The following is a 20,550-nucleotide window of genomic DNA, read 5'->3' as shown; positions in this document are numbered from 1 at the left end:
AAAGATGTGAAAGAGAGACTTGAATCAGTGTATTTTATTTTTGCCTCCTGGAGTTTACATTCCTCCCTGAATATCCTGTTCTCCAGCACTGCTGGGTCTAGTGCAATTTTGCCAGATCCCTGGCAGAGAGGTTGTCCCTGAGACATTGTGAGGGACTTTGTTTTTTCTGTCCTTAAGATGTTCTTCCGTTCCTGCAGAGGGACAGATATACCGCTGTCCAGTCTGAAAACCATTATACTGGGAGAAGCATAAACCTTTTGCCCCTAACCGTTTATGTTTGGTTCCCATCACTTTCTGATGTTATCCTGCTGCTGCGGAAACACTGTAAGATGGTGACTGCAGTGCCTGTTCTTGGTAGCTGGCCTCACTGTGGAAGGCTATGTGGCAGCTCCTGGCATGCTTGTTCTGCTAGTTTGTTAGATGCTTGATACCATCTTCATACTAGCATGTGTCTGTGTAAAGCTCTTTTTGGACACAGGTCTTACCAGGATATGATATTTGCGAAAACCTTTATTCTGTTTCCTACTGCCTGCAAGCACAAAGATCATAGAAATAAAAGTTTGGAGTTGGTTTCTATGCCAGAGAGCTCGCTGGTACTACTTCCTTCTGTCCCATGGAGATCTGCATGTCATATGAGGTTAGGCATAAATGAAAAAAAAAGGAGAAGCCATTTGGGATCACATTTGTGTTCATCCACTGTCACCAGGGGATGCTCATGTAGTCCCAACAGGCACTGCTTTTCCAGGCAGTCTCCAAAGGTCATCAGCAGCAGAAATGTCAGTCATTCCACAGTACCCATAAATGAGAATATGCAGATGTATCATGTTTATGGGTAAGTAGCTTTTTCACTCTGATGCAATTTTAACTTTTCTAAGAGAAACAAAATTAGAAACAGGGTTGATATTAAGATATAGCATTATTAATTTCAGTTTCATTGTCTCTGTTTTGAACCTGACAGACAAAGTCTCTAACTTCTGACCTGAAATAGATCTAGTTTCTTCATCTGCATACCTAAGTGTAAAGTATTTTCATAGAAATAGAAATGACATAGATTTGAAAGATTCTTTTACCATGAAGGCTTTTCATATCTTTATTTAGCTGCATTTGTAAAGTAGCAGAAATGAGGTGACAATGATAGTTTGGAACTCGAGATAGTGACAATAAAACAATGATAACCGAAACAGGTCAGAATAAAGCAGGAGTTTCATGGGTGTGTAAGGGGTATCTAACCATTTTGATAGAGAGAATGGGACAAAGATTAGTGGGTAGCAGAAATATATTGAGATTAAAAATGTGACAGATGAAAATTTGCAGTAGGGTGCAGCAGCTTAGATCAACCTTTTAGTGATGTGAAAAACAAGTATCATGTAGTTTAGTAGGTAAGTAGACATCAGGAAAGGAGTGTTTCTGTATGAGTGATTCTGTTGTAATCCTCGTAGTTTCTACAGGTTCTCTACTGTGCAAGCCTGCATCATGAGGGACAGCAACATGACTGCAGGAGTACTTGTGGTTTATCCAGGATGTGGCATTTGTGAAACTAAGAAAAAGAAATCTAGCCCAGCTACAATAAAGTCTTCCTCATACCACTCTCTACTTTAGGTTGTAAAACTCCAGACTTTGTCCTTTTGCTGTTATCTGTCTGCTTCCTGCCGTACTAATTCCAAAAATATTTTGATAAGATTTCCAGATGTTGTGTTTTATAGTCTATTTTAGGGGAGTGGACTGTTTGAAGACATAATTCTGGGCAGAAATAAGTAAGCATATCTGAAAAATGGGAACTTTAGATGGCATATCGTTGGTCAAAGCCAGTCCATGAAGGGTTATGAGCAGTGGCTTCATTATCCAATGCCCAGTATTGTTATGCATGTTATTGTTCTGGTATAAAAAACTCTAATTAATCAAAATTCGTATTAAAATTGATTTTTTATTTGCATTTATTGAAGTCAGATTATAAATCCTTATGGAAGAAAAGAAAAGCTTGTGAAGCCATGGTGCTGTCCTGGAGGTTTACTTTGTTGGCTTGCAAAAGTTTACGACTATTCTAAAAATAAATGTAACCACAAGAGTATGTGCAACACATTCAAAAACAGATTAAAAAAATTACTGTGGATTTATAATGTTGTTTTTGAGTTTACATACATTTAATCATTGTGGGAAGATTCTGTATCATTATTTTTGCTATGTTAAAGTACTTAAGATGTGACTCTCTCTGCATGATTTTTTGAAACAGGTGTGAGGTCTTCCTGCAGAGCAAATAGGCAGGCTTATAACTGCAAAGATTTCTCCCAAACCTTCTCTCTGTCATTAGCCTCCCAAGTAACTAACCGTCCTCCAAAAAATCTGAGACCCTAAGAAAGTGAAAAGTCATCTCTGAGAATGGTGCCTTATTTAGAAACAGAGCCCTAACATGACAATTAGGGGTTCAATTTGTGTGTCTGCTGTCAGATCTTGTGCAAGTTGTTTCTTCTCGTTTGTACCTTAGTTTTTCCGTTGAATGTCTTATTAACTTCAGTAAAGTCTGCATTGTGTCTTACTTACATTTCTATGAACTGGAAATATATCTAGATCTATAAAGTAGTTTGCTGTAAATCTCTTGCCGTGTTCCTTTTTCCAGGTTGCTATTACTGAATTATTTACATGGTTCTATATTAAACAAAATTTTGAGTTCCTGTGGTAGTGTAGTAATACTTTGGGAAATAGATGAAAGTTGCTGCGTAAGTAAATTTGCTGAGTGTTTTAGAAATTCTGGGGAGGGTAAAATTTTGTACAGTGAAAAAAAAAAATCACCATCACCATTTGGAAAAGGAAGTTATTAAAAAAACCAACAAAAATAGTGACTAGTGCAGTGGGTAAAAAGTTCTGTGGATCTAATAGGCTAAGAACTGTTGGTGAACATCTTGAGTTATTAATTGGTAAGCAAATCAAATACTTTTTCCTTAACTCACAAGGAAACAGGAAGATCAGAAGAACATGGGTGTGTTCACCTATGGCTTCCTTTCTAAAAGCTAGCTTGACAAAGTGCATTAACATAATTGCAGACAATTTCGGTATTTGTACTTGAGATCTGTTTTACTATTACAGTGTTACAACATTGTGTATGTTGTAAATAAATAAAACGGGGGTTATCACCAATTCACGCTGGTCATGATAGAAGTGGAGAGATTCATGTGGATTTCTGTAGTAGTCAGGTGTCTGGAAATACTGAATGTCAATATACAATGAAGTGAATTTTAATTTTACAGTTTCTTCATCATGTTCACTCTCTTACACCTCACCCACCTCCACCAACAGTCAAGAATCAAGATGCCAGCATACCATTAAAACTGAAACAGCTGGACCGCCTTCCCCCGTTGATTGGCCAGCAGCTGTTGGACCCTCAGCTTCTCAGGTCCCGACCCCCTTTGTTGGATACCCCTCTTCTGGACACTTGTCCCCTTTTGCTTTCTCCCCACCCACTGGACACTCCTTCCCCATTGGGGTCCTTCCCGATGGCTCTTTCCTTCTTGGGCCTTCTTCTCATGGACCGTCAAAGATGGACGTTCTCATTTCTGAAGTGAGGGAACTAAAAGAGGAAGTAGTTAATGTGGTCCAGGAGTTGAGAACGGTAACAGATCACCTTGGCTTTTTGGTGGCTTGTGTTGGACAAAGTTCAGGATTTTTTCCGGCTCCTGGTTCTCCTTCTGAAGGTTAATGCTATAGAAACTCATAGTCTCCATCTAACAGATGAATTCATCTTGCAAAGGTTTACCTTGATGAATATCTGTTAAATGCATTTTTGTGTTTTTGACAGCCTGAGTTCTCAAAATCCTTGTATGTCAAAGCATGTTTTAAAGCAATTTTTGACTTGTTGGTAACTTCTGTTACATCTGCCTTTGTATTTTTTAATATTTCAAAATACTCTTTAATCAATATATACACGCATATAGACATACCTTTCATATATATATACACACACACACACATACACACCCATGCACGCCTTATGGATCTATCTGACTTTTCTATGTTTTTAGCTAAGATAATGTGTGCACAGTAGTCAAATGCTACCACTCGGTAAGTTTTCATAACTTCACATTCATAAAGCTACAGGTACTTTTCACCAAGAGTAACTTTTCAAAGTGTACTTCCAGAAAATATTCTTAGCCGTGGCTTCTCTTAGCCTGTTGGCTGGTATGATGCTTTAAGTGGCATCATGGTAACAAACAAGAGCATTAGCAAGGAGGGCTCGCCTGGAAGGCCTCAAGTTGGGTTCTCCTCTTTCTTCGTGGTTGCAGAACAAAACGTTGGTAGTATTCAATGAATGGACGTTTATTTCTGCTCGTTAAAAAACAATAGTTGTGTCATGATAGTTTAAACAAATTTAAAATCAGAAGGGAATTGATTTACTTTTCGTTTCCATAATGGACATTTTACAAGAGAAACTGCTGGTATGTAAGATAAGTTAAACATTACTTTCATAAAGATGAAAAGTGCTTTCTTATCCTTAGAGCTTGAAAGGCACTAGGTATAGAAAAATAGGTGAAGGAGCTTTCAAATGCTTATTTAATTAAAAAGGCAGAGAAAGAGAAAAAAATCCATGAACAGGACAGCAAAAATATTATCTTAAAATGGGTGAAGTTGTTTGTACATCAAGAAAATTTACATCCTCCATTACTGGCTGAGAATGATGTTAAGTTTACACTCTCTCCAAAAATAAAGCAACAGAGCTGATATCTGTTTTTCTGTGTTTAGAATAGCTTTAGACCAATTTACAGCTTGTTCATAAGTATCTTCAAATATTCAGAGCAGCTACTCTGGGCAGAGCAGGGACCTGACTTTTCCTTCAGCCTGTGTACACTTCAGCTTCTGAATGAATGAAGAGCAATAAAATGTTTAGACATACAGACAGAAAGACAAAAATAGTAGGAGATACAGTAGGAAGCATACAAAAAGGATTGCTTTTTTGAGTTCCTGGAAATGGCTGTTATTTGCTCAATAAAGTCACTGTAAAAAATCTTATTATAGGTTCTTTGTCTGTTATTTTGACTAATATATTGTGGCAAGGCCTATTACTTAATGTTTTCCCTGTGTGATTAGTGAGTGGTATACACTCAGGGCTAGGCCATTCACCTCCCATATACATCGGTGAAAGCTGTAAGTGCAAAAGGCTATTTTTCTTGTATGCATAGCACTTTGTGATGAACTTTATACTATGGCAACATCCTGTTACCTTGATGGTGACTCTAGATGTCCTTTGATTGAAATCAGTGATAAAATGCGTGTCCTAATGCAAGATTTTGCCTGGGAGCTATAACGTGTAGTTATCCTATTCCAATGTTGCGGAATAACAGATTTAGTATTTTTGAAAGTGATCAGCTCCTATTAGAAATTGTAGGTTAAGTATTATTCATTATGAGCTAACCTGTGTGGTGCAGAATGTCTTCAGTTACTAAAGGAATTGGTATTTAGTACCTCATGAATGACAGGTGTCCGCACTGACATTTTTTTCCAGTTATGGTACATGGAAAAAATTAATTTAGCCGACATCTTGTAACTTTTTTGGGGCACCTCTCCTTTTTGTCTTCATTGATAGATTCTTTGTTTCTGTGCTGTATACATAGATACATTTGAAAAGGGTCTTAATTTCTCTTTTTTACTGCTTTCATACAAACTGTATCAAACTTGATCAAAGTAGTGTATTTCAGTGTGAGTTAACTATTTTATTTCAGTTCAAAACCATTCCCCAGATGGATCTACAATTAAATTAATGTAGCACACCTGTTAAACCATCCTAAACTCTTACCAGTATAGTCTATGATAGCAATACAAAGGAGGTGCCATAACCTAAATGCCTCTAAATCAACAACATCCCTTACATTTTCATCTCAAATGCCTCTTTAATCTTATTGCATCAGAAATAGGGAATATTTTTCTGACTTTTGCAGTTAAGGTTACACTATTGATTTCATTTGCTAGCCAAGTTCCTTGGATTCTCAGCATTAATGAGATGTTATAGCTGTGCATTTTTCCTTGGAGTCTGGATGACTTTCTGTAGGATAATTTAATAAATGACTACAATGTACTCTAAAGTCTTTATAATTTGTTTGGCTTTTTAATTAGATCACAGTCTCCCATAATGCTCTTCTATCAGAGCAATATACTGGAATCACATGTCTTAACAATGATTCATTTCTGATGAAATGGCTCGGTCCGTTTTTGAGGTGTAAAGTTAAATAAAAAAGTAGCCGAGTACCTAAAGTACACTGTAACTGCTTACGGTTTATTTATGGCAGTGCAGAGTGCTTGGAGCCTCACATGGGTTTGTGAATGACAGTATATATATTTGTTATAGTACATTTTTTGTGGCAGCAACATTGTATTTTTGGTCTCATGCTTTTTATCTCTGTTTCCAAAGGCAGCCTTATTACTTGCAGTGCCTGCTCCATGTTTAACAGGTAGCCACCCCACTGAGCTCTGAGTTGCTCCCAGTTACTTCCCGTACCACGTCTGATGGGCTGTGCTGGTACAGAGGTGGTTGGATACACTGAGTCTAAAGCTGGGGGAAGAAGTGAGGCAGGGGAGGCTCCATGGGTTTCTGCAAAGCTGGTGGAGACATTCTCACCTCCCTCCAACACCAGCACTCCAGCTCCCCACAGTCTCTGTGGTGGCACCTGTGCCTTGGGGGTCTCTCAGCTGGACAATGCTTCTGGTATGAAGCATGTAGTAGGGTGAGGAAGGCTGGCCAGCTTTATGCCAGCAAATCAGTGCATGGAGAAAAAGGTTTTCTTCTCACAAGAAACAGTGCAGGTATGATAACACAGTCATGCTGATTATGAACCTTTCCTGGGAGGTTTACTGTTACTTTCTGATGAGGAGTGGCAAGGTGGGTTTGAAGGATGAGAATGAAGAATTGCTGCCCACTGTTCTTGCAGGATAGCGTGCCACAGTTTCAGCCTGACCTTAGTAGGAATAGATGTAAATTTAAATAGGAATAATCTCTTCAATATGGCAGTTAATTACTTACATGTCATATGACACTGTCAAACAACTGGTAAGGGATTAGGTCCGTATGTCCCATCCTACTGTTAAATATTTTGAAATTACTTTGGGATGTGGATGTTTTTGATGTGTACATATTCGATATGAATGCTCTAATATGACCATCATCTCATTCCTCTTCTCCTGTTTTATAAAATAACTTCTGTTAAAACTGAAAAATTAAAAAAAAAAAAAAAAAGGAGTTAATTTTGGGAAATGTGTATGCAGCCTTCCCAATTACCCTAGCTTAAATAACCATACACTATAATTATACTTTTGAAAAGCTAGTATATATCATTTTATCAGGAACTCTACTGAGTTGTTTTGCTTTCTGTCTATAAAAAGTAGGATAATAAGTAATGCAATGGAGAAATTTGGTTGTCCAACTTTATACAGTTTGTCACACACACCAACAAAAAGCATCCTACAAGTTGTTTGGATAAAGACTCATCTGGGTGTCCCATCCTCCCCTACCCCAATATGCTGGGAGATATAAAGGCAGGTAGATATAACTCTTCTATCTTTTGTCCAGACCCCTTTCTGTTGAGCAAAAGAAAATAATCAAGGTTAACACATCCCTCAGAGTGTAATTGTTGGCAATGGAGTACAGTGTTGTGCAAATTTGCATGTGGGTAAGAATGAGAGGAATGACATGTTTACTCCATCTAAAGGGTTTCTCACTCTCACGTTTCAGTTGTCTGAAAGTTCTTGCATCACTTTCTTCTCTTATGTATATTAATCCTTATTGAGCAATGCAAAATAAAATAGTGTAATTTATTAGAGAAGCTTAATAGAGAATGAACAAGGAAATAATTCAGTTGCTATTGTAAGAAATTTACTTTTGTTTTGCTGTAGCTTTTCTGAACTGCAGTATTCTTGTAGTGTTCTGCTTGCCAGCTTGCAGTACCGAAAATGGTGTTGGAAGAAATTCTAGCTTAGTTCCTCTTCTTAGGTTTTTCACTACAAACCACAAAAGATAATACATTGAAATGGTTTCTCCATTGTGAAATGGCAAAACAGCACAACAGAGTGTTTGATTAGCCTTGGGCATGGTTCCTGATAGGAAAACCAGTGTCATAGTCTGATAGACTGGATTGTGCAATATCAGAGGTGTGCCTGTGAAAATAACCTTGGCACTAAGTAGGCTGATCTGAAGATGGGAGGTTATCAAATCTTTGTACACTGAAATATTCCGCTCTGGTATAAAATTTTCATATGCAATTTCTACACTTCATGTAGAAGCAAAAATAAAACTGAGATCAGGTTTTTAAATGTGAAGAGAGCAGCTCTCTTCAAACCTTAACACTGGCTGCTCCTCAAGTTCAGAACACTCTCAGCTGCTAAGCAGCATGCATATATATCCTCATGTAAGACCTCACTGTTTCTCTCAGAAGCGAGTACAAAGGCCTTCACACTGAGAATTGCTAAACGTGTCTCAGAAAGTCATGGAACAGAACTGATCGTGATTTTCATGTTTGTTTGTTTGTTTCATCGATTCTCCACTCAGGAAAACATTGATTATCAGAACTGATTTAGGAGGGCTTATCTCTGGTCCAAGATAAAACTTACAGTGAGGGGAAATGAAACGCCAACAAGCCAATGATTAGGGCGCGTATGTACATAAGGGGAGAACTAGATGCAAAGCCTGATCTCTGCCTGATACTAAACAGGAATTCTAGCAAGTCTTTCTCTGTTCATCAAGTATCTCAGACACCAAGCTGTTCAGGCACATCTGTCTTTCTATCCTATTTATTCACAAAAATATGTCACCATTCCTCTTTTTGTGAAGATAAATGAATTAAAATGTTTTGATTTTCAGGATTCTTGGTTTCCATCCAGCCCCGGTGCCAAGTCTTTAGGACAGATATAACAAAGCCTTTTTCTTACAAATGAGAGGTGGCTGTGCTTTAGAGTCACTCAGCTGTCAATATTCAGTGTTAGGTGCCTTATTAGAACCTACAGTTGAGAAATACAGAATGTTTGCAGCATTGAAGGCAATCAGACTAAGTACATCTGAAAATTGGTGATGCTGGCTCTGCCTGTGCAGAGTGGCTCTGCTCGTTCTTCCCATGCACAGATGCAAAACAAAACCGATTCTCCTGAGCACAGTGGGGTTTGTCATGATTCATCATTGTCATACAGCTGTCCGATGTGAATTTAAAATTTTGCTTCAGTTTTCACACATGCTTCACACAGACATGCCTACCAGATGTGGTAGAGGCAGTGGAGAGCGAGGCCCAGCTGGATGTGATGTATGGAGTGTATTCTGCCACTACAAATTATCCCAGGTACTGCCTCTGGGAAAGAGCAGTTTGTTTAACACTGCAGCATAAAAGGGTGCCTCTTATAGTTTGCCAGTGGTGCTATGGACTCTATAGCTTTCCTGCTTCCACTAGGGTTATATATACAGTAAGTCGAACATTGTTTTATCTTGCTTTCTCTGGAGGTGATGCTACACTGCTCAGTTGTAAATGAATCTTTACAGATTGTTGACTGTACCTTGTAAAGAAAGACTTGTGAAACTAAGCAGTAGAAAATATATTAATAAGAAGAGTTAAAGCATAAACTGGATTAAAAGAGATTTGATACTGATATTTGTTTATGATTTCTTCTTACTCTGGTCATGACTGTGTCTTATGAGCAAGAAAGAGAATCTGCCATGTTGTGGTGGTGAACAAGAAAGCAGATCAGGTGTCCAGAAATGGGCAGGTGGATGTTTGAACTTGCCCTGGATCAGTGCTCAATTCCAGCTGAATTCTCCTAACAGGTGGCTTGCTGAGTGGTGTGCCAAGGTGATATTCGTCCAGGGAACAGCCTGGATGACAAGCTGCTCCAGACTGAGGAAGAGGGTCTTTGCTTTGATGAGGAAATTGCCAAAACTCATGTCTCATTAGTGTTTCTTAAGGTTCTTTGGAAATGAACAACAGTTTAATTAAAGGCTGACGTAAACACGTTTCTGCACACTTTCCCCGCAGCATTTTATCACATTAGAATTGATCAAAATTGTTGCCTTGGGCTGTCTTGAACAGCTATACATCTGGAGCACCATTTGTGCAAGCTGCTGATGAACAGGCTACATACGCTATGCTTCACAGCAGCTCTTCTGCCTTCCTGTGTAGACAGATTTACCTTGTTGGGAGATGAGACGATCTTGCTCTTTTTATTTGCATAAGCCCTTTTTTCTTTGAACTGGTGCTTTAAAATGTATAACATGCCACCCGTTTGGGTGCATACATACTGTATCTCCACAGTAACATGAGAATAGAGGCAAGAGTGATTTGGAATAGCACTGAGATGTATTTTTTTTTTTTTAAGAAAAAGCCCATTTTTCACATTTGAAGAAAATTCTCAGCAGGGCAGGACACAGTGTCTGATTAATGTTGAACTTTTGATAACTTTGTCCAAGTGCTTTTGGTATCTTTCTGCTTTTCATCTGTACTTTGCATTTTTTCCAGAAGTCTAAAAATAAATCACGCTTGAAACTGTTTTATTTTCATTCTCAAAGTAATAAGGATTGGAATTCCATTCCTGAAACTTTGACACAGACATTAGAGCAAGTGGTCTATTTTTGTGACCTCTGTTTATCATTCATTATGTAATTATCAGTATATAGCTAAGCTCTGTGTAACTACTAGACTATATCTCATGATGTGAAAAAATAAGATGTTTTAAAATGAGAAAAATGTGTGTTTTCTATTATGTTGAAGCTACTAGTAAAATCTTATGAAGACTCACTGACACTTTAACTCATTCTGATTTATTTAAAGGCACCATTTCTTAAGAGCAAAATTATAGATAGTGAAAAACTGCTTTGCTTTTTGTTTTTCTAACTGGTAACTCTCCGAAGAAATGTAAGTTGTGTGTTTTGCTGTTAAAGCTCTAAGCCTCCTCTCTTGGTCAAGGAGGAGACGGCTGCAGCCTTTCTTCATAACCTATACAAACAGTTATTGTTCTGTCTCCCCTGTCGGCTGCATCTGTTATTTGGCAGTGGCAGGAGCATGAATGCTCCGTTATGATGGCCAGGCACACACGGGGAGAGCCGCAGGGGCTGCGGGGGGGAAGGGGCAATCTGAATTACCTCTCAATGCGAAGTGCATTGTTTTAACAAAGAAGCTGCTGCCTGCACTTCAGCCGTTATTCTTTGCAGTTGCCCATGCTATGTATAACGAGACTTCTTCTGAAAGTAGTTTGTGGTGGTGTGCTGTGCAGTGTACGTTAAAGTCATTGTTTTGGTGGGTAACGAGTATTTTTATGGCAGCGCTGAATTTTCTATTCCTGACTACCAGTCATGTTCACCTTGGTGAGCAAACAGTCTTCTGTGTGAGAAGTTCATTGTGTTTGCTTTGTAATTTATGCTATCTGTTTTCTATGTGCTTACTGCAGTTCTTCTGCAGGAAGAGCAGGAATAAATTACACATTTTTAAAGCAAATGCTAGGGTTATCGTAGTCAGCAATCTCCTTTTCAGTAGATTCTTTTCAAATTAGTGATGCCACTGGGGGGGTTAATGGAGACTCTGATTATATTGCACTTCGTATAGCATACTTCTTTCGAGCCACTAAAATATTTTGGTTTCCAAAAACACAACAACTTTTGCTTGTTTAATGAAGTAACAGTCACCAACCAAATTCAATCTCTTTTGCATTCCAGAAATCAGAGCTGCTGATGCATGCAGACCTTCAGGAGCTAAGCAGCTCTTTCTTTCATGAGTTCTTTTGTTGAATACGAACTTTACATAAGGAAAAGATTTTCCACTTTCAGCCCATAGTTTGTTTTTTCTTTAGGGAGACTTCAGTGCAGTACTTTTAATTTGAAATAAAATTAAACTGTTTGTACATACTCTCTTTTGTGACAGCCTATATGTGGTAGAGTCAAAAAGATATTTGATAAGTTCTGTGAGAACTACTGATCACCACTGCATTGTAGTGGGAGGCTGTGTCTACGAGTTATTAGGCACACTTATCTTTTTTTCTCAGACTGTTACATTGCAGTGTTTCTGCAAAGACAGAGATTGTGCATCCACAGAGCCACAGTACAAAAACAATAGCTGGTTAATTTTGTCCTGGGCTTTTATAAAACACTACATATGTTGTGGAGGTGTGAGAATTTTCTTGTTCTGATGGAACTAGGGCCTTATGTGAAAAATCTAGGGCTGTCATTTGAGCAGAAAATAAAACATAATGAAATATTTGAAAATTGTTCTCGAATTAATGTGCCTTCTTATCATGGTTTGCCTATGCAAAACTCAATTTAAAAAAATTGTCTTGCAATTTCAAAAATTATTTCTTAGCTTAGCAGAATGTATTCAACAAAACTGTAACTGTTTGGCAATTTTGCCTTTGTTAACTGTTGATAGATTCAAAGAAACAAAATATTCCTCCATTTTCTTCCTCAACAACAATTTATTTACCAAATTCTTCTAAGACAGCTAGAGGTTCCTCTGTCAGCACGCAGTGTTTTTGATAGCAACATAAAATTGCAACAGACCAGTATAATAAAAAACATACAGTAACCTTTATTGTATCATCTGTTAAAACTGAGCGAGCACTGAATTGCTGTGTTGTAGAGCAATTCCTTGCTCTTGCCGAATGTTTCGCTGAATAAGATCCTTTCTCAGCAGCCTTCTTGAAGAGGTGAACCTTACAGGGTATCTTGGAAATCAGCAGACTTAGTAGTCAGGACCAAAGGGGAGCAAGGGAGTTGCCAAGGGATGGTGGAGGGTCACTGGAAGAGTCTGTTCTGGGTCTGGTGCCAGAGCCTCTGCAGGGTTTGACAGCGGGACAGGGCAGGGCAGACAAGTGGTATCTCAGATTGATGGGTCCTGCTCTAAGTATGTCTTTCAGGGTGAAAACCTACTCTCAAACTCCAGTCACTTCAGAAAGCACTGGTCCAATTTTCCCTCAGTAAGGTGCTCACATTCTGCAGGCCTGTCTTTGTCTTCCAAGATGATTGTACATCCCCCAGAATAGCACAATACCATGTGCCAATATTAAGAGTGCCAAAATCACTTTAAGGGCTAACACGGTCCACGTAGGAAAGTCAGCTGCAACGTGGCCCCAGTCCAGTAAAGTACTTAAGAAATGACCTTTGCTTTAAACATGGGTTGATTCTATTGATTTGAAATGGAACCCACTTACAGTATTGATATGTGTCCTATAAAAATATTATAATTAACTTTGAAACAATTTGGTGCAAAGTCCAACAAATGTTGGCTAATCAATTTAAATTTTCAGAAAGAATCCAGTATTTCTGCTTTATGCAATATCAGTAGCCCTGCGTGGTAGAAATCATACATGTGTCCCCACTAGTTTCTTATCTTCACACAGTGAGCTCTAAAGAGATGCTTTTGTTGATAGGGAGACTGGAAGGAAGAGGTGGGAAGGCCCTACTTGAGACATGGAAAATGAGAGATAGAGAGGTTAAAGTATCCTTTATTCTTAGGGAGGTTACATTTTTTCACTATGGTTTTGGGAAGGGTAAGGGATGGGTTTTGAAATAACAAAATAATAAATACCATGAACCAGCATGTGTAAGACAGTCACCATACACACCTAAGTGTAGGTGTTCCATTAAAAAATGCAATAAAGATTATGTGGCTGTTGAAGGAGCAGATTATTTGGTGATGTTCTGGGGAGCTGAGAAGTGTCTAGAGAGGTCCTGAAGACACGCATTTCTTCACTGTTTGGCTTGTCTGGTATGAAAGGAATGTAGTTTCTGTTTTGCAGGACAAAGACCAGTTAGGGGATTATTATTCATTCTCAACTTTGAAAGCAATAGTTTAAAATTAGTTTATTGGTCATAGGGGAGTTGGGTCACCAAGCAATATTTATGCAAGAACAGTAAAAATAAATATCTTCAGTCTACAAAATTATGTGTCCTGAGATGGGCTTCTAAGCTAATGTTGCTGTTCCGTTGTTTTTCTATTGCAGATATGTCTTCTCCTACAATGAAGAAACCTGAAAAGCCTTTGTTTAGCCCTACTTCTCCCCAGGATTCTTCACCGAGACTGAGCACTTTTCCCCAGCATCACCACCCAGGAATCCCAGGAGTTGCACACAGTGGTGAGGGTTATGGAGGAGGAAGAAATACCTCCCTATTCATTTGGTCTGTTCTCCTTTCCTACAATCAGATTGTGATGCATTTTTGCAGACTTTCTTAGAGACCTAATACCATTTATAACACTGATGAGCGTAGAAATAGAGGAAGTTGGGGTATCCTTGCAGGACTGCTCTTTAAATTCAGTTCAGGTAGTCCGCCGGCTGCAAGTTACTGGAAAGGATTTAGGATTAACCAGTGAATTAAATAAACTGTAAAATGCATGAAGAAGGTTGACAGAGATAAAAATCCTCCCCATCTTTCCTCCTTCTATCTACATCCTTTTTTATTATTGTTGCTACGACTATCTTGTATTTAAATGCCAGAATAGGTAGGGTTAAATACACAAGAGAAGTCTCTACCATGTTCACTGTGTGACACAATGAAACAAGTACCAGTGTTTCGTTTGAATGCCCTGTCTAAAGAGGTAGAGTCCTGATAAATATTTTTCAACATTTGTTGTCTGAAATCCATAATAAATCTGTAGTAAAACTTCACTTAAAGTGTGAAGGAGACCCTTGAAATGTGACGGAGGGCATGTTATCTTGAGGGTTTATCTGGAATGACAGGGAAATTCCAGCATCATGGTCTGTTTAATTTTAGAGGTGAGAGTGACCCTGATTCTTCAGATAAAAACACGGTCCTTGGAAGTCTCCCCTCAGCAGCTCATCATGTCTCCTTATAAACTGCATATAAAGGGATTCATTTCTCTCCAAGGTTTCCACTATCAGGAAATACTCAAGCACATCAGAGATGATGGGTGAAATGGTAGGGATAGATTTCTGCTTACTTGTGTTTGTTTTGCACAGCTCCCACATGTCAGATCAGTAACGAATGTTTTATGATTTAACGGAACTGGTGGGGCTGTGATTAAAATAACCCTGTCACAAAAGAAGGTTCCATAATTATTTTTGGCCCTATACTTACATGTAGATCTTTGTATTTGCTTTACTGTATAATTTTTAGATATATGTATTTGAGTGACAGTCATAACCTAACTGGTAGATGATCTATTTACTTGCTAGAAAACCTGATTTCTATCTGTGTAGCCTGTTCTATTATGTCAGCGAGCAATGGTTTTGAGATTTGCAAGGTTTTGATTACCAAATACAGCAATTTTGGAACATTCCTACTGTTGTTTTTTCTTGGGCAAACTATGACTTGGTCCCAGCTCAAAAATAGCAAGTAATTTAAAAATTAAGTTGAAAAAACCCAAAGATATAAGAGGTGGTCCAGAAGAGCAGTGGTGGTGTGCTTGTGCTGATACAGTATAGAACTGTGAGCAGTTTATAAAATACCTTGCTCATACAGATGTGATTTTGTACCCTCCCACTAATGAAAATGAAAACACCGCTGTCCTTTCTCTATTTCCATTGAACTCAGTACCTCCTTTTTAATACCTTGCCAAGTAGGTGCTCTCTAGATGTGTAGTAAGGGTGGAAAGCAGGTTGCTGTGCAGTGTGACAGAAGAACACTCTCCACTTCCAGCAGGACAACTGGGCAGCAGCAGGATATACTGCACATTCCTTTCACTGTGAAAACATTGCTGGTTGTTTAGATGCTACATATAGTCTATAGATGGATAAATGTGTGTTTGTAGGGGCTTGGAAGAAAGAGAATGCAAAGAAAAATATGTATAGGGTGATATATAGATACTTTTCTGTTTGTCAGAGATATTTTTATTGGATAGATTGGTTTCCCAGGCCCTGAAGGTGAATGTTCATTAGCATTTTCGCAAAGGTCAGCTAATATTCATGGTGGTGTTGATAAGTAGTTATTACTATGTTACCGCATGAGGCAGGTAGAGTGCAATGCAGTAAGGAAGCGCATGCAGTGATAGGACGAGGGGTAATGGCATCAAACTGGAAGAGGGGAGATTTAGAATAGATATTAGGAAGAAATTTTTCACTATGAGGGTGGTGAGGCACTGGCGCAGGTTGCTCGGGGAAGTTGTGGATGCCCCATCCCTGAAAGTGTTCAAGGCCAGGTTGGCTGGGGCTTTGAGCAACCTGGTCTAGTGGGAGGTGTCCCTGTCCATGGCAGGGGGGTTGGAACTAGATGACCTTTAAGGTCCCTTCCAACCTAAACCATTCTATGATTCTATGATACCATGACTTGGTGACTTCGCTCTCTTCTGTTGGAGCACTGTGGATAAAAGTGTAGGTTTTACTTATTGAGTAAAATATTTGTTTTGTTTATTTGGGCTCCAGATGGGAAAACTGTATAATTGAGAAGTCTTTTATGCTGGAGAATAATGACTGTTTAATGAAAAAAAAGAAAAACTTGATGGCATAGCCCACAACCCCAAAATGAGATACAGTATTCATGGATTTGAAACAGTAGCACTTTCTGTTGCCTGGGTTGATGTGAGGGGAGAACATGGAATTTTTTCTGTAAGATGCCATGAAGCAGGAGTGCAGTGTACTGATTTATAACTGACTTTTTATTTTTCTTGCTGTAACACAGAGATGAAGAATTTTAGAAGAAACAAGATACGAAGTAATTTTAATTTTATTTTATCTTCTCCAGTCATCTCAACTAGAACTCCACCTCCACCTTCACCATTGCCATTTCCAGCACAAGCTATTCTCCCTCCTGCCCCGTCTAGCTACTTCTCTCATCCAACGATCAGATATCCTCCCCACCTGAATCCTCAGGATACTCTGAAGAATTACGTACCTTCTTACGACCCGTCCAGCCCGCAGACTAGCCAGGTACTGTAAAACAATGCAAACCCTCCAAAAGAAATCCTATGAGGAATGTGTGCCTTCCAGTGCATCTAGATCGGTATTTCACTAGTTCTGGTCTCAGAGCAAGCTGGGAGCTGGCATATAAGTCTATAAGCATATAAGTGAGCCAGCAACTTTTCCTGTTCAGCATGGTTGAATAAAGGGTGCATATCCATTCACTGTTCCTCTGTCAAGTGTAAGAAAAATACTTGTCCTGAATGACCCGGCAGCGCTAACAGGGCAGGTCCTGGTCCCGCAGACCTCCTGCAGGCTGGGCACCTCTGTGGCCATGCAGGGCTGCCAGAGATGAAATTCCCGCTGCAGGATGAAGCAAGAGATGCACTGATACGTACAGGTGCACACAGGCGCACACATGGATATACAGGTATATTTATAGATTGTCAATGAAAATAAACTCTGGCAAGGTCATGCTTGCCTTGTGTCATAGGCACCTCACGCTTCTTTGCACAGATGCGAGGATGTTGCTGTAGTGAGCACAGCACAGACCCACAGAATCATTTTTTCTTCCTTTTGTAGTGAACGTGCAGTAACAGATGAGTTCCTGGCTGCTACACCGATTCAGACTTGTGTCTGATATGGGAAATTAACATGGTTTTCATTAGAGAAGTAATTTGTGAAGGGCTGTGTGCAAAACTGCTTTCCATGATAGCATCAGCAGATAGTGTTAGCATGTGATCTGCGCTATGGGATAAACTGCAGTTGAGACTTGGTTTGTCAATACTTGGAATTTTTCCAGTGTCAGTATAATGTAATCTTTACCGCTCAGGCTGTTATTTATTATTGATGCCTTGTCTGAAAGGCTCCTGTGGAGCCCTGTAGCTTGTGCTTTAGCATGTTTTTTGGAAGAATCTTGGGAACGTAAGCTGAAGAGACAACAGTCAGTTTTCCTGCTCTGAAGAGTTAGGTTCCTTTGGAAAGACTGTCTTATCAGGGATGGAGGGGTTGCTGTGACAGCATTTTGTTTTGGGCTTCATTTGGTTTTGTTTTTCACCAGTAACAATCTGTTGAATAACAGATATGGCCCTTCTGGGCTGTTCAGAAGGTCATTGTGCTTACTGTCTCCACAGGCTAATGCTCTGGTCCAGCTGCATGACTTTCTACGTATTAAAAAAAAAAAAAAAAAAGTCTGTTTATAAAATCAGAATTTACTTTGAAGGGATAAATCCTAACTATTTGATTTTTGTTGGTTACAATATCAATGCAAATTAAACCAAATAGTGAAAATGGAGTATGTCGGCTTTAGAATACAAATTGCTATCTGCACATGGATTAAAAGTCTTTCAGTCCCTTATAGCATTTTTACTGAGACTCAGCTGGGAATGTTGCATGCAGGACCTGATTTTAATTTGTGCAAAATTTCCATGAATAACAAAGTCTAATTAAGACATCCATTAAAAGTCCTTAACGTTAATTCAGTGTGGAAAATCTTAGAGTTCTGTTGGATTTTTTTTTTAAACTGATGTCTTAATTAGGCACTATTAAGGGAAAAAATATGCAAATTAAAATCAGGCCCTTACTGTTATGCATTTCTTTAATTATTCAGTGCTTGTTTTACTTACATTTTGATTTCTTATATATACTAAAAGAGCAGATTAGGTGATAATCTCTCTGGATTGTTCAGTGTTCTGCTTTGGATCACTGAAAAAATGCAACATCTAATTGAAGTATCTGACTTTCTTTCAGACAGTTGACAAATGTGCTGTCTTGTGATTTTAACATTGGGGAGTATATTCACTGAGCAGGAGAGGCACTTTCAACTCTTTGCCCAACAAGAGTCTTACTCTCTTCCCTTATCTGTGGTTGAAAGATTAATCTTTAGACCTTAAAAGATAAAATTTTACCCTGCTGATTGTTTTCAGAGTAGTAGCAAACTCAAAACACTTCCTATTCTTGTGTTGTGGCACAATAGGGAATAACAGGCCAAACTGGCCTCAATTTACTACTTTCGTCACCTTTCATAACCTTTATATTAGGGTAATGTTTTTCATTTCATTTGATGTTTGATTTAGCTCCAGAGAAGAGGGGATGGGGTTAAACAATGCCAAGTGTGGGATTCCAGGCATCTGCATCAGCTATTCTCTGCAATTTATTATCATTAATCACTATTATTAGCTGAATCTCTTTTAAATTTAATTCTTTAACATTCACCTCTGAGATATGCTGTACATTAGAGGAGTTGCATGCCCAGTCAAAGTATCTCTAAATAGAACAGTTAAAGGATGGCTGTACAAGAAGTGAAATAGCAAGAATAATTTTTTTGCTTAGGAAAAGAAGAAGCAGCCGTCTGTGAAGTTTCAGTGACAAAAGGGAATTGTTCTGATACAATGGCATGCTTTGAGCCAAACCAGTTTTTCTTTTCTAAATAAAACATGAATTTTCATTCAAGCAAATTTAATTATTATAAAATGCAAAACTGCATCTGTAGGAATACCACATCAAATTTAATTATACTTTCCCACCTCAAAACATACTCATTTGGATTTCAAAAGGAGAACTATGATGATAGTTTTAATTTCAGCTTTGGAAACAGAAAGGATAGATACCCTGACAGCATTTACCTAAAATGAACTGTTCCTCCCCAACATCTTTCAGTAATACGCTAATTTAGATTGTTACGACAAGCAACTGAGATGCCTTGTACTCCCCACAGCAATTTTGAGATTAATTACATTACTGCTGCACTGATTATAGTGAGACAGTCATGCTATTCAATGGAATACTTTAAGTAAAATTAGTTTAAAGATATAGAGCTCCCATAGGTTTCCACGGTGGGAAGCAGTGGGCAATTTTCTTGACATAATGTTAAATACTCCAAATTATGTGTGATGAACAGTCAGGAAGTTCAAACAGGCCCTTTGGCTGCAGTGAAAAATTATTAAACAATGGATGATCCTAAACAAAAGAGAGACGTGGCTGTTGGTTTCATGCATATCTTTTTATCCCCTATTCAATCTGGAGAATAAATAAACAAATGTACTGAACAGAAATGGACCTTGTTAGATATAGAACTGGACTTGCCTCCAACTAGTAGTCTGAAAAGTTCCCAAGGTTTTGAGAACTGCTGTACTTTCCACTAATTAAGTAGTTCTGCGGGGCTCTTTATTATACTTATTTCAACACTTTTCTTAGCTGGACATGCATGTTACTGGATGAGATTGTGTGTGTGAGTAGGTATCTGTATTATGATGGGGTGCTGGTCTCAGTTAAACTGATACTGGTTACTCACTGTAAGTTTCAGCAAAAACTAATCGCTTGTTACGTGTCTAATCCACCTAAGGTGTTTATCCGTCTATGGTGTATTGAGATTTTCAAAGCCACCACAAACTTTGAACATGTATTTCCTTTTTGAATGATTCCAGATGGGTTAATCTTTTAATCTTGGAAAATATTACCTCCTCTGTGTGTATGTACGCATGTGCATACACACACACACACATCTGCACACACTTGAAATGCATTAATAATTGAGAATGTATGAATCAATATACAGTATCAAAATCAGACTTCCAATGAACCTGAACAAATCGCCAACCTCAACAACACTTGTGTGGCTGAAGTCAAAACCAAAAGCTCCAAACTTAATGCCCTGTTGCATTAAATGGAATAATTTCCTGATTAAGGTGTGGTGAATCACAGAAGGGTTGGCAAGTGTGGTGAAGGAAACAATGGTAAAGCAGACAGTTAAGGTGA

The 20,550-nt window shown here is 38.5% G+C and overlaps 1 protein-coding gene across 4 annotated transcripts in view; it reads left to right on the top strand.

Annotated features, from left to right (window-relative positions):
* Window positions 1-20,550, top strand: part of NFIB (nuclear factor I/B) — a 173,613-nt gene that overhangs the window by 119,506 nt on the left and 33,557 nt on the right. For all 4 annotated transcript variants that reach the window (XM_009891493.1, XM_009891491.1, XM_009891494.1 and 1 more), the window contains exons 7-8: window positions 13,945-14,076; window positions 16,640-16,824. In XM_009891493.1, the coding sequence (XP_009889795.1) occupies window positions 13,945-14,076; window positions 16,640-16,824 (317 nt within the window). The remainder of the gene's footprint in view (window positions 1-13,944; window positions 14,077-16,639; window positions 16,825-20,550) is intronic.

This window comes from Charadrius vociferus, unplaced genomic scaffold (assembly GCF_000708025.1).
Source record: "Charadrius vociferus isolate BGI_N301 unplaced genomic scaffold, ASM70802v2 scaffold198, whole genome shotgun sequence".
Taxonomy (NCBI): Eukaryota; Metazoa; Chordata; class Aves; order Charadriiformes; family Charadriidae; genus Charadrius; species Charadrius vociferus.
Note: the sequence above shows the minus strand (reverse complement) of the source record. Positions and strands in the feature narration are given on the sequence as shown.